Raw genomic sequence first — 20,013 nt, 5'->3', positions numbered from 1 at the left:
AACCCATGCCTGGGTAACAATATGCACTTCAGTGTTAAGCATCTTCACCCAATGCTGGGGAAAATGCCACTGGGTAGAAGCACTATTAATAAAGTAAAAATGCTTCACTCACTGTGCACTAAAGTCATTGAAATATAGGACATACTAGCACAATGCTAACGGTACGGAGAATAATGATGTGTGAGAAATCTGAAGGCACTCTCACAACCACTCTTCAGGGATCCTCTGCTCAGGTGCCAGGGAAGGGGCATTGCTTTTGGATCCCGACCCTGGGGGTGGACAAGCAAGGGAGAATCACCTGAGTGGAAGGTCCTTGAGGATTGGGGAGACAGGGCGGATGGTGAGACATGGTATCCCCCCTTCCCTAATACAGACTTACATTCCCTTCCATCAGGGTTACTTTCATTCATGCCCTACTTTTCCCAGTGAGTACTCACCAAGTACTAAGAAGAAGAAGAAACTACTGGGAGTGATGCATATTCCTACTACAAACACAACTCTAGTACTGAGCTGAAGAAGAGCAGTATAGAGCCATTCAATACTGAAGGTCACGCATGTCCCATTAGTTGAATTAATTATGGCCAGGTAAGAGAATCCCATGACTCACACCTGAGGCCCCTTGATAGGCCTCAGGTGTATAAAAGGAGGAGGCCCAAACAAGAAAAGGGAGGGCAGCCGCCATGTTAGGAAGAGACTGAGACGTCTGAACGCTGTCATTGATCCCAGAGGACCTACAGATGGTGGGTGCAGGACGAGGAGACACAGTCCCCTTCTGTTGCGGACCAAGAAGCTAAGATGGAAAGTCGGGATGTGCCCGAGCAATGTGGTGGTCTGCTTACCCGCTGCAGAGAAGGTGAGCGGAAGCCACAGGAAACACTGCTGGAGAGACACGGAGAGCCGGTGAGTGTCAAAGGACACAGGAAGACCAAAGCGCTCCCAGGGGACCACAGGCAAGTAACGGTCTGAGTGAAAGTGAACAATATTGAATACTGAACTGAATGAGACTGCTAATTGAGTATATTGAATACTGAACTGAATGACAAGTGCTATTTGAATAAGATCACAACTTATTGAACAGAAAACAAATATTTAACTAACATATTGAATGTCAGCACAGTGAGCAGAGTTAAATTGTATGGAAAATTGAGCAAACAGCATTCAAACTACCAACATGAGAGAGAGTCATAACTCTGTAGCAAAGCAAAGACTGATGCAAAAGAGTGTTACATTAACCAGGGAGAATCCAAGTGTGCAAAGTCAAAAGCCCAAGGCAGAAGAGCCTGTGAAGGTGTCAAACAAAGCTGAGTAAACTTGTGGTTGCGCGACCTGTAATGGGTGGACCGTATGGTCCAACAACTGTGCCTAGACCAGAGAGTTCCCCACTGTGAAGATCACAGATATCACAAAGCATTCTAAGCAGAAGTCTAGGGTTCCTGGTTGCGTGACCTTTAATGGGTAGACCGTGTGGTCTGACAACTGCACCGAGACCAGAGAGCCCTGAATGAACGCAAGTAAAGGACATTGAAATTGAACCATGAAAAACTTTGAAACCATTGGTAACGCAAGTTAGAATGTGGGTCAAGTGGACCTATAGCTTTCCGATGTTGAATATTGAATAAATGGAATTAGCAAAAGTGCTACATTGAGATCTTGGGGAAGGGAACCCTGAAAGTTGTAAGAATTGAGAAACACTGTGTTGGGGAAGGGAACCTCAACACCCCTTTTTCTTTGATGTCAACTGTGTTATATTGAACCTGGGAAAGAGAACCTCAAGACCCCCTTTTTGTATGAACTATACTATATCGAACTTGGGGAAGGGAAGCTCAAGACCTGGCGGAACCTTGTTGAAACAAGTAACTATTGGAACTGTGTTGAACTTGGAGAGGGAATCCAAGGAGAACTTTGAACCAAGAATTGCTGAGACTTTGTTTTATAACACTATTTTTCTGTTGGTGAAGAGAAACCAATGCCATGTTTAGTTTTAGATGTGAGGGCAAGCACAGGTTTTGGCACAGACAGACCTTTTGATTTAGATTTACGGACCCAGGCTCCCTTTAGTTTTCTTTAGGTATGGACATTCCCACCATAGTTATAGGGCACGTTAGGCATTACACCATCATGATATTTAATAAAGACTCTACTAGTGAATCTGAATCTGTTGTCTGTGTCATCTCTTGATACCAAAGGCTGTTTCACATATTGTGTCCAGATTGGGATGCAGCTCAAATGATACAGATTCGGGGACCCTAAGATATGAAAGTCTAAGTGTGAGAGCAGCAAGTCTCACAATAGCCACAAACGGATTCATTGGATTCGATATTTGTAGTAGAAGGAAAGGAACCATTCCTCCTGGGGAAAGAAGGCTAATACCTACTGACTTAGTGCTTATGCCACCCCCTGGAACTAATGTATGACTGGCACTCAAGTCAGGACTCGCCTGCAAGTTTGGGATAAATATCCTGACAGGTGTCATTGACCCAGACAATCTGGGAGACATAAAAGTACTATTGCAGAATCATGTGAGAGATGGTTTTCAGGTCCAAGCAGGCAGGGGATAATATTACCCAAGGGATACTTTGAAGGGCAATGTTTCCCAGACTTGAGGAAGCAACCAAGAGAGAGAAGAACGATAGGAGTACTTTGGGTTATGGAGGCAGATGAAAAACCTATAGTTTCTCTATCTTCCAATTCTAATTAAGAAGAACCTGACACCTTGCCCGATGTAGCCTTCGTCCAAAGAAATGACCCTCTATTGGCCGAAGCCCTTTTACAGGTAAAACCTGAATCCGAGGGTCAATGAAAAGACAGACCTTTTTTCCCTGAAACATGGGTTGCTATATAGAGGAGACATTACAGCTGAAGGCTTGACAACAACTCAACTTGTGGTACCCAGGAGTCACAAGCAAGTGTTTTTCGAAACAGCCAACTCTCACAAAAAGGAGGCCATTTATGACTACTAAAACCCAACAACACAAGAGCAATACATTCTACAGGCTAGGCATCTATGCAGATATTAAGACCTATGTCCAAGCATGTGCGATCTGCCAGCGAACTAGTACACACATACCACCACCAGCTCCATTAAACCCTTTACCCATTATACAAATTCCCTTTTCAAGGATTGGGATGGATATAATTGGTACCCTCGAGCCTTCTAAAATGGGTAACAAATATGTACTAGTAACAGTGCAGTATGCCACCCGATATCCTCAGGTCTTCCCTCTAAGACTACTACAACGTAGCGCATTTTAAAACATCTGCTCCCCTTTTTTTCCTGAGGCTTTCCAAGAGAAATACTAACAGACCAAGGCTCTAATTCCATGAGTACACGTATGGGGGAAGTAAAGGAATGATTGTAAATAAGCGCATTGCACATATCTGTATACCAATACGATGGTCTTGTGTAGCGGTTTAATAAGACTCTTAAAACCATTCAACAGAAACTAGTAGACCAGGATGGGAACAATTGGTACCAGATGTGAGAGGTATATATCACCACATCTGCACTTCCTCGGGCAAGCTAGTACATTTATAACCCTATCGATTGCCCGCATCTCGAAAAGATATCATCATTAAAGAGATAGAACAAATGCTCAAAGCCAATTTAATAGAGCCTTCAAACAGTCCCTAGTCCTCTCCCATTGTGTTGGTGGCAATACCTGATGGTAGCTGTAGATTTTGCATAGATTTCAGGAGAGTGAATACAATCTCAGCTTTTGAAGCTTACCCAATGACACGTATTGACGATTTTATAGATAGTTTGGGTAATGCTGTTTACTTGTCAACCCTGGATCTCACACAAGGATATTGGCAGGTTCCACTATGTGGACCTGACAAAGAGAAAATAACATTTGCCACCCTCTTAGGACTATTCGATTTTAAAATCCTGCCCTTTGGATTACATGGTGCTCATGCAACATTCCAGAGACTGAGGGACCGAATTCTACAACCCTACTCAGACTTTTGCAGAGCATGCATTCAAGACATATAAATCCATAGTAGAATATAGGAAGACCGCCTACACCATCTATATACAGTCATGAGAGCTCTAAGGAAAGCCGGATCAACTGCCAACCCAAAGTAATGTAAACCAGCCCAGTCTGCTGTTAAATATCCTGGGTTTTTTGTGGGCAAATGTAGCGTACAACTCCAACAATAAAAAGTAAGAGCTGTCCTTGAAACCCCTACACCATAAACTAAAAGGGATTTGCAAGACTTTTTGGGGCCAATGGAATATTACCGCAGGTTTATCCCAAACATTTCTCCCAACACCTCTAGGCTTACGGATAAATGGATGTAGCCGTGTGAGAACGCGAGATTCAGACACAGGGCTCATCGCGACTTGACATGCTTTGACATGACCCGCACTGGGTCCTTTCCTCTAACTACTAGGAGGAATTGCCGCAGGGGGTTTGGTCAGAGGTGCTGTGCCACGTTTGGGTGTCTGCAGTGTTGCGCCCTCATTCAGCCGCGCCCTGTCTCCCTGCTGAGCCCAGCTGTGCCGGAGACTGAGTTCGAGCAGGTGAATTCTCCTCTGATGGGTGACAAGTGGTAGGAGGGATCGTCGCCCCTTCATGGCGGTCAGATACATTCTTGACCTATCACCTCCTCCCCTATCGATCTGATACACGTGGCTCTAGCCTGGTGAGTGCAGGCCACACCTCTTCTACAGTTAGTAACTTGGTAGCTTGTTACTTTGTACTCCTCTCCCTCCTCCCGATTCGCCGTGACTGCGGGGCGGATTTATAACTTCCTCTAGCCCTAACCTTTGAGCTGCATCCCAGAGGGGGGTCAGTATACATTTTTTTATTTTATTTTTCTTCCCTAAAACATGGAAGGAAACGTATTAAAATGTTTTTTAAAAATTAAAAAGTGGAGAAAAAAATCAAACCTATTGGAAGTGCCGCCTGTTTCTTCACCTTGTACACTTGTAAAAAGGAACCCATTCACAGCCCCAAGTACTGAAGTGAACTCAATGTGTGGTCTATTCTGACAGTTTAGTGATTACGGGGTTCCCTCTGCTCTTTCCACCTCCAATTGTCTATGCTCAATCCCACTCTGTTATTACACTGAAGCAGCGTTCTCCTGCTCCGTTTCCCCACCTCCCTTTCAAGCGTGTGGCCCAGCATCTTTCTAGGGATATGGCCAATTTCGAGCTTTCTCCTTGCGTTATTCCTGAAGCTTCCGTACTGGGCTATGTTATATCACTTGGTGCTGACATTCAGGTTGGTAGTTCTGGCGGCTCCCGTGACTATCCGGCCAATAACACCCACCACATTATACGCACCAGCCCGCAACGCACACTGAAACTCTGCAATGTACCTGCTTCTAAGATGACAGCTTTTTCCGCAGTTTGCAATAAGGCACATAAGACGTCTTTTTTTTCCAGCAAAGAACTTTCTGAGGACTTAATCTCTAAACTTTCTACTCCCCTTCATTGCCTGGGTTCTATGACCCTTGAAAAAGTAGAAAAAGTGCTTGTTTTGTCACCTGCCAGCTCATCTGAGGCGCTTTTGACCACTACCCCGACTGTTCCCCAATCTAATTTTGTAGCAGACGCTCAGCCTGACAAACATACCAGAAAGATTGATTTGAACCCAAGTTCATTTCAGACTGGGGACCACACTATTCTTCCCTCCCTGTTGGATGCCACTATATCGCTTGACAAACTGGGGGGGACTCTATTTGCTTGGTCCTTCCTTGCCGCTCTCCTGGATGCTCAATTGCAACTTCTACTGGTTCATATCCAGCCCTCTTGGCCCCACTGCCCAGCTGTGAACACAACTCAAAGGCTTCTTCTATGCGATCCTGTTCTTCCTTAGCCTCCTGTGATGTTTTACCTCTGGCATTCTGTTTCCCACCCCCACTACTGGCTCCGATGACCCCCTCTATGGTGTTGTTCATCCTGTCGCTGTCTGTAGATATAATGGCTTTTCTCCCCTTCCCTCCGTTTACTCTTCTGTATCTTTGGACTTGACGTACATCAGTGATTCTTCCGCTGCTATGGTCAATGTTTTGGAATCGCTCTTATCCGAACTTTCCTCTGAATGTAATGTGATCTTTGCCAAACTGGATGCCCAGGATCGCTGGATTGCAAAAACTCTTCGTTGAATCCCTTGTCCAAACATTGGCCCACCACGAAGATCATTGGTCAACCATTTACACTCACCAGCTGGCACTCCTTTCCGATTTGACCACTTGCCCCACTAACTGTACGTTGTTGCCTGTTTCTTACATCTCAACAGCTCCACCGCTGTCACCTTACCCAATAACGCCCTTTGAGGGCCGGTCAAGGGCCTTCCTCCTGTGACGTGGACTCTCCGGCTGCCCGTCAAGCTTCCTTATATAAACCACTTGAGATTTTAAAAAAAGAGTCTGTGCGCTGTTGCCACCAGCCTCCCTGGCATGATGGCGATCCCAAAGGAGGGTCTCCCCCGCTTCCTTTTTCCATTTTTAACCCCCCTGAAACCTGTGATACCCAGTGCTCGCTCTAATTGTGTGACCTCTGCTAATGACGATCTGATTAAATATGACAATTCCGTACCTTATCCTCGACCTTGAGCTGCCCCCTTCCCTGTTGATGCAAATGGTTGTTGTTTACCTAACTCTGTGCCGGAGAGAGCCTCAGCTGTTGTTGTAGTTACCACTTTCCTGCCCCTGAGTCTATCCCTAAAGTGATGGGGAAGTCTACTGTTAACTCCTTTGCACAGACTGAGGGATTCCCCGGCCACTTGGCACCAGCTGCCCCCCACCCCTCTTGGGTTTTAGGGCTGCTGTTTTTTCGAGTCCACCAATCCAAGCCACTCCTACCCTTGGGTATAAGCAACTGCAGCTACCATCTCATATTGTTACCGAGGCCCTCTTGATTCAATGTGTCTTTGGGAAATCAAATGGCCATTTTTTATATCGCTCTCACCTGCTTGATCCTTTCCCTTTGCATCATTCCTTTACGCTTTTTACATAGCTAGGATATCAAAACAGTGACATCTGCAAATTTTCAGATCAAGCTACTGCCGTGGCTTACTTCCACTCTGGGGAGACCTTGGCTTACATCTCAGAGCATTCTGCCTCATTTAACCGTCTAGGCTACGAGTGCACGTCCATCGACTCCCCGTATGGCTTGAGATATTGCCCAATGGGGCTGCCCAAGGGCCGTACGACTGCGCTCGCTCCTCCCTGCAATCTGCCCCCTATCCCTAATTTGCCTTATAGAGCAGGGACGGGGTGGCCTTGTTGGGGGAGGAATGCCACTGGGCATGGCTATCCAGGCTAGCTGCTCAGGTGGGCCCAAGGGCCGTTAGCTGTTCCCTTGCCTTGCCTCGCTCACCTGCTGGAACACCCATGGTTCCAGCCACCTTTTTAAGGCAGGAGGCCTTTTTTACAACTTGGCCAGTATTCCATTGTGGCTCTTCAGGTGACTTGGCTGACTGAACCGGTGGCGGTAGGTGGGTGGCATTCTATTAACAAACCTGCCACCCAGGGCCCCAGGGGACACCCTAAGGGTGGGTTATTGATGGGTGCCAAGAACTTTCTCAGAATGGCAGAACTACTTACTAAGTCCGCCAACATCCTAATGGCTGCATTTACCGTGCCATACGTTGGAGATTGCAGGGAAATTTGGATTATCAATCTGTATGATCCCCCTTACAGGCTTCCCCATGTCAAGGTTTTAGCCAAAACTGAGATCTGATTGCTGACCTGAGCTCCTGCTCTACCTGTAGTATTTATCGGACTTTAATTCTCGGATCGCAGGCCTTCCCAATCAGAATTATGTTTCTGGACACCCTCCGTCGGGCCCAGTGGAGGATGGACCACTTGCCGGTTCCTGCAAAAGGGGGTTGGAATGGGCTACATTACTGTATTCTTCAAGCTTTTCTATGATTAATGGCTCTTCTCCAGGGGACCCCCACGTCCTCACTGCACCTGATTTGGTAATGGTTCCAGCAGCATACTGGACAATGGCTTTATTGCAAATGACCCTTCCTTGGGGGCTGACATGGTAGTCTCTCCTTCTCTAGAGAGTGACCATTCTTCCCTTATGATGTCTCTAAATCTGGTTGAGCCTCCCTTGGCCCTCGAACCAACTGGGTTATTAAGAGTTAACGCTACAATAAATCGTATCTCCTGGAGCGAGCAAAGACTGGAAAAAGCCTCCCCAATTCCATGTGCTGCTTTGGCCTCTTTCGTCAACCACTCTTCTCCTGAGGGTTCAGATGCCTCTATTTGCCCACTCAAGGTGAATCACAATTCTGGGGAAGTAATTTTGTCCTTGGTCACCTTATTATTCAGATGAAAAACCTCCAGCCATCAGCACCCTACCCTTTTGCTATCTGTCCATCGGCATTCCTATGACAGAATCATTGCTTCTAGGAAGAAGGCCCTACTACGAGAACTTCGCAATATTGTGGGGACTGAACCAGAACCCCAAGCGTGTGTACCTCGCTTGAACAAGGCTAAGCATCTCCATTGGAAATGGATTAAACAACATTGGTACACTCAGGAATGTTCGCGCTGGTGCAGGCTGGTCCATGCTACTCTTGTGAATGACACGCACCAAATCTAGAATTTGGCCTCGGGTGAACATCGTGAGCGCATCCTGATGGGTGCCTCTGAATCGGCATAGGTTGAGCATGTCACTAAAACACTGGGGGGAGATCCACCCTTCGCCAACGGCTATGCTTGTCCTTGGAGGAGATGTCCTAAACTTATTGCTCTGCTGATACGATCAAGTTGACTGCAAATAGTAAGCCATCTCAGGCTCCCAGCCCTGATGGCATTTTCAGTGATGTCCTTAAAAAAGACCCTGCTTGTTGGGGCACTGCATTAAACTGTCTCTTCCACTGGATTGGAGAGTCTCAACTCTTGCCACCCTCTTAGAGAGGTAGTATTATTGTTCCTATCTGGAAAAAGGGTGATCAATCTTTACATGGAAATTACCGCCTCCTCCTGATGCTCGATTCCTCCTCCAAACTTTTCTCTCGCATGCACTTTTCTGACTTTTGGACTTGGGCTGTGAAGTCCAAGCTCATCCCTTTTAACCAGACTGGTTTCCAGCGGAGCAAGAGCATGACCACCAACTGCCTTGTGCTTCAGTCTATTATCCAACAGGCCTGGCTTACTCAGCTGAGTCCTGCATACAACGCATTAATCGACTAAAGCACAGATTTTGACTCTCTCAATCACAATAAGCTCTGGCAGAAGTTATCTTGGAATATTACATCTGGCCTTCTGTCAATGATCATATCACTACATTCCGAAACCAGGGTAAAGGTTTGGCTAGATCAGTCTGGCACCACGACTTCCTGGAACCTGAAGGCCCGTGGATTGAAGCATTGTTGCATTCTAACCCCCCTTCTGTTCATTCTTTATCTGGCAGACATGGGCCCAGCCTTCATCAATACCATCTCTATCCCCCCTAAATTGGGAGATCTCTCCCTTCAATGGCTGGGCTATGCGGATGATATCATCCTGATTGATCTTACCCCTGGGCCTTCAGGCCTCTCTTGATGCCTGAAGGAGATAATCAGATTCTTTGGATCTTGTGGTGAAAATGAATGAAACAAAGATCATGGTATTCCACCCCTGGCCACCACAAGACCACGATCTCTTGACATCTGGATGGGGTTAGGTTGGAGCTGGTAAATGTTAACCAATACCTTGGAATCCTCTTTTACGAGGACCTCTGTGGCGACTTTCATCTCGCCCAAGTCAAACTTAGGTGTTCCCAGATGGTCTGAACCCTGCAAAAAATGGCTCGCTCGGGTGGCAGCTACTCTCTTGCCATCTTGTCTCAGCTATGCATGGCTAAGGTTAATTCCATTACCATGTATGACACCTCAGTAATGACAACGGGGTGTCATGACTTGAATCCCTCCCTTTAAAGAAGTTGTTTCACTTACCCAGGTGTTTACCGGTTGAACCCATCTTCCTGGAATTTGGCATTTTCTGCTGCAAGGCAAGACTTCAGCTCCATCTTCTAGGCATATACTGGTGACAGGTCAATACAGAGCCTGGCTCCCTAAACTGTACGATCTTCCAAGCTTCTCGGTCTAAGGCTGCACATATGTAGCATAGTGCTCTTCAATGCATTCTTTCGATGGCAAGCAGATGGTTAAATTTGCTTCCAACCGCCTGTGAGAGTTGGCCTTACTCCAGGTTTAAAGCTGCAATACGAACAGTGGTTTATGTCAGTTACCGAGAGCAGTATGTAGAATTCATGGTCACCAGGGTGAATAGCAGCCATTTTACCAAATGTATTATCAATCGGGAGGTCCTCCCGAACTATGTCTCCCAATTTGTGGATAACACCCTCGTTTGGGAGTACCTTAAAGTCAAATTCAATTCTGGTAAAACCCTGGAGGTGATGGGCGCCTGGACTAACATCCCTAGACCTATGCGCACGTGCCTCCTTTGCGGCACTGCTTTAATTGAAACTGCGAAACATCTGCTGGTCCACTGTGCGACTCTGGACACGCTTTGACACTTAGCCCGGACGGCAGCAGACCTGGAGCCTTCCCTCTCTTCTCTAGCAACATGGGAGTTACATATGGAGGGGAACCATGAACCCTGACCATGTATGGTGTTTTTTTACTATTTTCTGTAAAAAGGTTGCAGACATGTTGAAGAACCCCCTTACCATAGCAAGCTATTAATTTGTTTGCTTGTGTTACCATCAAATTGGACCCTTCCCCTTTTTAATTGACCGTTAATAAGCTGTTTTCTTTGTTCTTATTGAGTTAAAAAAAAGCAGTTTTTTGCTGCTGTATAACATTGGCTAATAAAAAATACAATTTAACAAAACTAAAAAGGGCAGTGCCCCAAAGAGTCAAATGGAATGAGGAGGATGAAATCTGCTTTTAATAAGTTAAAACAAACCCTATGTCAGAGCCCCATTTTAAAGGTGGCAGATTTTTCCAAAGAGTTCATTTTACAACCTAACACCTCCCCGACAGGACTAGCTGCCTTCTTATCGCTAAATCATTATCCACAAACTGTTCCCCAGGGAGAAAAATTACTCTGTCATCGAACTGTAAGCACTAGCCATAAAATGGGTGATATTACCTCTGAAATACCACTTTCCATTAGTCTGGATTAGCCAGAGCAAAGATTCAAAACCCTATGCTTATGCAGTGGCTACTGGGCTTTCAACCACACTGCTTCTCAGTGGAACATTGGAAAGGACGAGAGCAAGGGAATGTGGACTTTCTCTCCTGGCTCCCCTGTGAAGCATCACGTTTCAACCCATCTATCGGTAGAGTATGTGAGAAACCTGAAGGCACTCTCACAACCACTCTTCAGGGATCCTCTGCTCAGGTGGCCAGGGATGGGCCATCGCTTTTTGATCCTGACCCTGGGGGTGGACAAGCGAGCGAGGATCACTTGAGTGGAGGGTCCTTGGGGATTGGGGCGAGAGGGCCGGATGGTGAGACATGGTATCCCCCATCCCTAACACAGACTTACCCTCCCTTCCCTCAGCTTTCATGGGTTATTTTCATTCATGCCCTAATTTCCCCAGTGAGTATTCACCAAGTACTGAGAAGAGGAAGAAGGAACTAGGAGTAATGCATACTTCCTACTACAAAAAAACACTCTAGTATTGGGACGAAGAAGAGCAGTATAGAGCCATCCAATGCTGAAGGTCAGGTATGGACATTAATTGGATAAGTTATGGCCAGGCAAAAGAATCCCACGATTCACACGTGTGGCCCCTTGATGGGGCTCAGGTGTATAAAAGGAGGTGGCACATACATGAAAAGGGAGGAGAACTGCTGTGTTGGGAAGAGACTGAGACGCCTGAATGCAGGCATCAATCCTGGAGGACATACAGCTGGTGGGTGCAGGACCAGGAGCTTTCAAACTAGAAGACTGGCAGCTGGGGCTGCTGACTTGATGAGAGAGAGGGAGACATGCTGTCCATGCCGAGCCCCGAAGGCAGCTGAAGCTGCAGAACCAGCAAGGAGAAAGGGGACACAGTTCACATGTGTTGTGGCGCAAGAAGCCAAGAAGTAAAGTTAGGACATGCCCGACGAATGTAGCGGCCTGCTTACCCACTGCAGAGAAGGTGAGCTGGAGCCACAGGAACCGCTGCTGTGGAGACACAGAGAGCCGGTGAGTGTCAAACGACACAGGAAGACCAGCAAATAACGGTCCAAGTGAAAGTGATCAATATTGAATATCGAACTGCATGAAACTGCTAATTCAGTATATTGAATACTGAACTGAATGAAGAGTGACAAGCCTAGGGTTCCTGGTTGCATGACTTCCAATGGGTGGACCGTGTGGACTGACAACTGTGCCGAGACCAGAGAGCCCTAAATGAAGGAAAGTAAAGGACATTGAAATTGAACCATGAAAAACTTTAAACCATTGGTAAAGCAAGCTAGAATGTGGGTCAAGTGGACCTATTGCTTTCTGATATTAAACTTTGAATGAATGGAATTATGAAAGTGCTACAGTGAAATGTTGAGGAAGGGAACCCCGAGAGTTGTAACAATTGAGAAACACTGTCTTGGGGAAGGGAACCTAAAGACCCCTTTTTCTTTGATGTAAACTGTGCTATATTGAACCTGGTAAAGAGAACCTCAAGACCTCCTTTTTGTATGAACTATGCTATATTGAACTTGGGGAAGGGAAGCTCAAGACCTGGTGGAACCTTGTTGAAACAAGTAACTATTGGAACTGTGTTTAACTTGGATAAGGAATCCAAGGAGAACTTTGAGCCAAGAATTCCCTAGACTTTGTTTTTTAACACTATTTTTCTGTTGCCTAAGAGAAACCGCACACCATGTTTAGTTATAGATGTGAGAGCAAGCATAGGTTTTGACACAGACTTTTTCATTTGGACTTACGGACCGAGACTTTGCTTAGTTTTCTTTCGGTAGGGACATTCCCAACATAGGTAAAGGGCAAGTTGGGCTTTAAACCATCCTGATATTTAATAAAGACTCCACCACTGAATCTAAATCTGTTGTCTGTGTCATCTCTTGATACAATGCCTGTCTCACTGATGACAGAAATTAATCACTAACTGCTAAAACAAAGGAATCACTAACTTACTGAATGAAGCACATAATGTCAATATATAAGACATTTTATAAAGAAAGGAAGGTGGAAGGGGAATGGAAGAAGAGAAGGATGAAAGGGGAATGGGAAGACCCTGGTGGGAAATTAAGGGCAAAAGGAAAGGGAGGACATTGAAGGAAAAAGGAACAAGGGAAAGAGGGTTGTGGAAAAAAGGGGGACATGTGGGGGAGAAAGGAAAAAAGTAGAAAGGAATTATGCTGAAAAGAAAGATTGGGAAGGTAAGGGATTGTGAACAAATGTCTGAAATAAATAGAAATCATATTGGATGAAGAGGAAGGAAATCAAAGAAATAAAATATGTCGATGAAAAAGAAGCAAGCTATCCGGACAGCAGTAGATGCTGAAACAGCTTTTGCCCATGTTTAATGACAATTCATGTTTCTCGCCTGGCATGGCACTGGCCCTAAATTAATCTCATATGTTAAAATCCTAGAATTCTACCCCACTCATGATTTTAGATTAATAACATCCGTGTAAACCCATTTCCTTGTTATTTTAGCACTTGAACTATTGCTAGAAAGTATTTGTAACTAGCGGGACCACCTAGCATTGCCCAGGTTTGCATGTGGGGGTCTGCTATAGCTTTGTGTATGTTTTATTGTGTCATAACTTCCTATGTTTGAAAAATTGCAAAATCGTCAATCTCCAGAAATTACCAATACTGATAGCACAGAGCCAGATCCTGCACCACTCCTGTGCATGGTGAATGGGTGGCGTCGGTCAAATGTCACTATCGCCAGTACACCCCTTAGATGGTATTTCCTTTACCTAAGAAGAGACTGTCCAATTGTGACGTAGCGTTCCTCTGAGGTGTGCTGGAGTGATACTCATGCTATATTATGTTCAGTTTGCATGTGGTTTGTCCAACATAGTAGAAGCCAAAAGGGCATTAAATTAATCGGTACTGTGAGCATTTGATAAATTATTGATGGATGCAGCAATTTGGCACTAGGTATTGAAGGAGGAGGCACTAGGCATCATTTTTGCTGGTTCACAGCTCTCAGTAATTCACAAATGCAGGGCTTAGAGGTATAGAGTGAAGGGTGTGACACCATTTTGTGATAGCATGATGGTTTGTTAGTGCACCATCTAATTTTGGTAGTAGACTATATGATCTTTGCCCGATTCCTACTATTGGATTAGCTCCTGGAGAATCTGTATACGTTGAGGCGAGTTCTTAATCCTGTGATGCTTTGTGCCCTGTGTAATTCTGCTGGAATGCTATTACAGATGTGAGGAGCAAATGTTAAACATCTATCATATGTTTCTTTAATTATATTCAGGGCACCATCCACATAGTTACATTAGTTAAGCAAAGAGCAATGGTAGGCTGGAACTATTTTATTTTGTCTTGTGGGTAATATGGCGTGCCATAAATGCATATTCTTTTGACAACAATACTCTCCCACACTGGAAACCACAGAGGCCTCTGAGGAACATTGATATTGGCTGTCTTTCACTGAGTTCACACATTATCTAAACAGCATTATGAATCTTTGTAATCTATGCAGTTTATGTTTGGGGCCATCCAGCATAACACCACTGGCATCATTAATGCTAGTGACTGTGCAAGTATTTTAAGATGGAGGAAGGCGGTCTGGAACCCAGCCAACAATAGTGAGTTAAAGCTTGGAACAGCATCCTAGATTACTTCTGGGTTCATCAAAATAGGTGGGGCTATTGCATAGGCGAAGAGGCTGTAGCAGTAATATTTGTGTTTTTGAGCCTTTCTGTTTCAGCATATTCTGCCCCATTGATTACTCAATTGATTTGATACCTTAGTAGGCAGCTTTCTGGACATTTAACCAGTGACAAGGCAATAAGGTTGTCTATCATTTGTATAACAGTGAAAAGCTAGTTTGTGGTGCATGAAGAAGTCCAAAGTTGGAGTTCACATATGTGCTGAAAAGATGCATGGGGTATACATGGACCTTTGTGGTAATCCCCTGGGTATGGGAAAATGTGAAAGGATAGCTCCACCAATCTGGTGCTTAGAGTGCTGTCAGATGGAAAGGATGCAAATAATTTCATGGCTAATTGTGCACCTTTAACCGTTGACTGGATCGGGTTTAGGTGAACAGAGCTAAAACTATGTTGATTGCTGCAGAGAAGTCTTTGGTGGTCTCTACTGATGGGATGCTGTTGTCCTCTTCCCAGACTGAGACTAAGGCAGATTTTGCATTCTGTCACTGTCATCACCATGATTGACATAACCTCAGAAGGGCATGGGCTGCAATACATTATGTTGGGAACGAGATGATCCTATCCCACCCCCTTAGGCTCTTTAGAGTAAGGCAAATCCCATAAGTACACGTGTGATGTGGCAGGGGGCATATTAAGGGACCGTTCATGAACACAATACTATGTGAAATGTAGATGCTTAGACTTAGTGTGCGCATATAAACAGGTGCCATTTTGTAGTTATGGTACAAACATTTGGGCCTGCAAGGCTACGTGGTAGACACAGCTCACGAACCTAATGAAGAAACCTGAATAGGCCCAAGCACTGATGATAGACAGACACACTCAGTGTGAAACTCCTCTTTGTTCCACACATATTGCCAATATGAGAAGGAATGTGCCCTGCAAGGCCGCAAGACCGTACCAAATGCCTCGCAGTGCACGTTCATTACAGCCAGGCCAAATAAATCAGGCCCGCGACCACCACCCAGCCAACCATGAGTTATGGCACCCAGTCCAAGACCTCTGAATTCCACGATAGTAGGTGACCCCAGACCACCAACCTGGCCATAAAATATCTAAAAGAATACAACCCTTCCACCTTATTTCACAATGACAAGATTTGTAATGTGAGGTACAGGGTGGAATAAATTATAGTCCAAAGCAATGGTGGAAGCCTTGGGTGTGGCTAGTGTGATACAGAATAAGTGAAGAATGTGTGGGTCAGCGTGATCTTAAGCCTCCCCCTGTGCCAGTGCCCAAGCCTCCCAGGTGCGCGCCATAATGATAGAGTAACATTGTCTTTCATAGTAACTAATTGCAAACTCGACCTTGGTTCTCTGGAGATGATGAGCCCAGCAGACCACACGTGATGGAAGACAGCTGAACGGGTTAGGGCCAAAGGCCTGGCATCTCACTAACCAGCCACGTGGGTTTTTACTGTATGTTTACGTCAATGATGACTTTTGTTTCCTTATAACATTCTGCTTGTACCTTTTTTCAGCAGAACGTTCTTAAGCATCAGAGTTCTTTGCTGGCATAACTATTTTTTGTGTGATTAAAACTTGTTTTCCTTGCAAGAATCTCATGGCCTTTTTTCCTTAGCGGGTTGTCGATTTTTCTGGCACAAGCACTTCTGGGCGTGCCTTCATTTACTAGAACTGGGCAAGGATAATTTCCTCACGTGTTTTGGTGATCCATGATAGGCCTGCCATGGAAAAGTAGTTGGCATTTGGCTAGCCTGGTGAAGCATTTTTTAGAAGCAGCAACTTTTATTAAAGGTGGTAACTGGGTGAGTGGGGGGTCAGAATATGAGCATGAGTGTGCGGCATAGCGGCTGGGCAGGGGGTCTCCTGATGCCTTGATTGACTGCAGCACTATGACTACTTTCGCGTTCAGAGTCTTGATGTGGTACAAGTGTTGTGTGGTGGGAGTTGGACAATAATTTGGGTAGGAAGAGTCCTGTAGGGGCTCTGTGAGGGTGATTAGTGTTGTGGACTATCACAGAGGATGCAATATCTGATGTATTTAGTTTTTTCTCTATTAAAACATTTTAAAGGTTTGTGCAGAGTTCTTATGTGTGATGAATTGAGAGGGAGGTTACGAAGACCTGGGTGAAGAGCTGGGTTACATTAAATCAGTCTCCTGAATTGTTGATGGATACAGAGATATTTAGTGTGTAGTAGTTTCTTTGAGCTGTGACAGTGTTTTTGAGATGATCTTCACCAGCTGCTTTGACCTGAATGTTTGGTTTGAGGGACTTTTTTCGTTGTGCCAGGCTGTCCCTATCCTACTATAACAGCATTTATACCTGCAAAAACTATCCGAACAATTTGACAAGCAGCCAGGATAATTTCAAAATCCTGGTCTATGATTCTATGCATGCGAACGCTACTTTTCGGGATTCGGTTCTAATGTCCATGTACACTGCTTTTTATATTTGGATTTGGTGTGGCTTCTAGGATTAGTGACTTTCACTCTTTTGAAATTGAAGACAAGTAGTCCAAATGTGCACTCATGTATAGGTAAACCAGAAACAGACAGACTGGCCTCAACGGGAGAGCAATAGGTTTTTGGCAGAATTAGACAAAAACCAGAAAACTATTTTATTGTCTGTTTATCATCATGACCAAGGCATGACCACATTGATTCAAGGCATGTTTTCTTCCCCAGCAGAAGATGTTAAAGCACTGCAAGTGTCTATCCCCGTCAATCAACCAATTAACGCTGTGCTGTCTGGTACCCTGACCATCCCTTGCCACATTACCTACCTCGCACCAGTGGAAACATCATCAGTGGCCATCCGGGTTGTTCAGAGTAATCCCCGTGTCAAATGGAGCTTCATCACAGATGAGAAGGAGGTGGAAATCCTTGTGGCACGAGGGCGGAAAGTTAAGATCAGTGAAGCCTACCGGTTTCGAGTTGCCCTGCCCTTTTATCCCGTGTCCCCATCAGATGTCACCTTAGTTCTATCTGAGCTGATATCGAATGACTCTGGCACATATCGCTGTGATGTCCAACATGGGATAGAGGATGACCACGACTTGGTGGAAGTGAAAGTCAAAGGTAAGAACTATATAACCTATTGTGATCCATATTGATCAATGTAAGAGCAGGCCCCTATACTCAAGGATGCCTGACTGAAAGCTTCTCTCTGTGCTAGGTGTTGTCTTTCTCTACCGGGAGGGCGCTACACGCTATGCCTTCACCTTCGCCAAGGCACAGGAGGCCTGTGCCAGGATCAGTGCCAATATAGCCACAGCCGAACAACTGTTTGCCGCATACCAGAGCGGCTATGAGCAGTGTGATGCAGGCTGGATTGCAGATCAGACCGTGAGGTAGGACCAAACTTTTACCAATGTTTTTAACATTTTAATTTACATTGCAAAACCTACTGTTGGTTTTTTTATGTGACATTTTTTGGATTACTTTCCGGTGATTAATGTCCAAGTGGAATCTATTGCAAGGAAACGAAGTAAGGATGTATTCAATATCCAAGCAATTGATGTACTAATATACCCAGCACTGGTTACTGGACTATTAAACTGATGCTGCATAGAGTATTGCCTCCATGGCACCAAGCAATGGGAGGCAGTAAAGCTGCCCACAATTTCACAGGTGGAATTTTGATGGGTTTTATCATCAAGCAAACTGCTTTCCCTTTTAGTAAATCAGCCAAGTCTGTGGACATCAGACAGTCATTTTTCTGAAAATAACCTTTTTTTATTTACAATCACTGCATTTTAATAAGGATAGTATGGGGCCCATAGTACACCATGTGCAAATGGCAATCATGGGACCATCCACACTCGTACTTCATGTTGCTTAGCCCCTACATGCTATTTTAAACACTCTCAAAGCAGAGTGTAATCGTGAAGAATAAAGGAAAGTTAAATTGCCTTTGCGCGCTTCCCTTTTACTCGCTGCGTTGTGAGGAATAATATGCTGCGTGCAAACAACGCGTTGCAGTCAGCGGTTCATAACGGATTCCTTTGGAATTCACCTGCACATTAGCAGGTGTCAAACCAAGGCGCGTTTCACAGGAATTCTTTGGTTTTACACCAGTAGGAACATCTCTTGCTGTCGTAAAAGCGGTTCCAGGACAGGAGAGGAAAGCAATCAGGGATGCCAACTCCATTTTGCTGTCTTCTTATGCCTTGGAAAGGCGCACACATTTCGTGTAGTGGAACATGGGAGCATAAAAGAAATATGCCGTGCTTCTACGCTTTCATTTTCCACTCCGCTCCTTTGAAAATAGATCTTTTGGCCTTATTTATATCTGTCTCACCTCACTGAGGGCATCCAATATAATATCACTTATATCAGCAGTTATGTCAACATCGTTGACATCACTGGATACTAGAGCAAAATGATGACGTCACTCTTCGATGACATCACTGGTAGAGCAAAGTACATCTGAAAGTGAGAGTGATGCAATATTTATATACAAAACACCACACCTACACACTAAAAATAAACTTAAAATAGTGGGAGTCAAGTGCTTTGTGTGTCTACATCTCAGTCTCCGGATCTCTGTACCCTCCAGCCCCTCTTCTGCCAGCTCTCTGGTCCTAACTGTTCTGTTCACAGGCAAGCCCATTCCACAGAGTGCCCCACCCCAGCTGATCCCAACTCGGCCCCCCAGTGCGGCCTCCGGACCTCTTTACCTTCCAGCCCCTTCTACCAGCTCCCGGGACCTCACTGTCTGCCATCCGAGTCCCGGCTCACTGTAACTACCACCCCTTCTATGCTACCGGTTCTCTGAACCACAAGTCAATGCCCGCCCTCCTCCACAGGCAGGCTATCCATTGTTCCCTCCTCCATCCTGGTCTGTGCCTCCACAAAGTGTCCAAATTGGTCTGCGCCTACCACAAAGGGCTACCCAGGCCCTCCACGCCTGACCCTCTAAGGACCCAATCGCCATCCTTTCCCTTTTCAGTGCTCTTCCACCTCTAACTTCTCCCTCGCTCAAATTCTCCCCAGTGCTATTCACAGTTTCTTTCCCCCTTCTTATTAGACTCCCCACTGCACCTTCTCCCTCCTGCTTCCTTCTCCTTCTACATCCACCTTCCCTTCCCTACCTCTCTATCCCTCTCCTCCCTCTTGGTTATACTTTTGGACATAACTCTTCCCCACCATCCTCCTTACCCTTACCCTACCCCTCCTCCCCCTCTACGCCTCCCCGGTCCTCTCCTACTCTCCTTCTCCCTCCTCCTCTCCACTCCCCTCCTTAATCCCCTCCCCCACTCTT

General features: G+C 45.4%; 1 protein-coding gene across 6 annotated transcripts in view; it reads left to right on the top strand.

The window, feature by feature from the left end:
• The window catches only part of BCAN (brevican), a 386,222-nt gene that overhangs the window by 82,991 nt on the left and 283,218 nt on the right, over positions 1 to 20,013 (top strand). For 4 of the 6 annotated variants that reach the window (XM_069607162.1, XM_069607165.1, XM_069607164.1 and 1 more), the window contains exons 3-4: positions 17,436 to 17,828; positions 17,926 to 18,100. In XM_069607162.1, the coding sequence (XP_069463263.1) occupies positions 17,436 to 17,828; positions 17,926 to 18,100 (568 nt within the window). The remainder of the gene's footprint in view (positions 1 to 17,435; positions 17,829 to 17,925; positions 18,101 to 20,013) is intronic. The other 2 variants (XM_069607163.1, XM_069607161.1) reach the window with 1 other exon arrangement.

Source organism: Ambystoma mexicanum, chromosome 1p (assembly GCF_040938575.1).
Source record: "Ambystoma mexicanum isolate Mex_15411 chromosome 1p, UKY_AmexF1_1, whole genome shotgun sequence".
Lineage (NCBI taxonomy): Eukaryota > Metazoa > Chordata > Amphibia > Caudata > Ambystomatidae > Ambystoma > Ambystoma mexicanum.
Note: the sequence above shows the minus strand (reverse complement) of the source record. Positions and strands in the feature narration are given on the sequence as shown.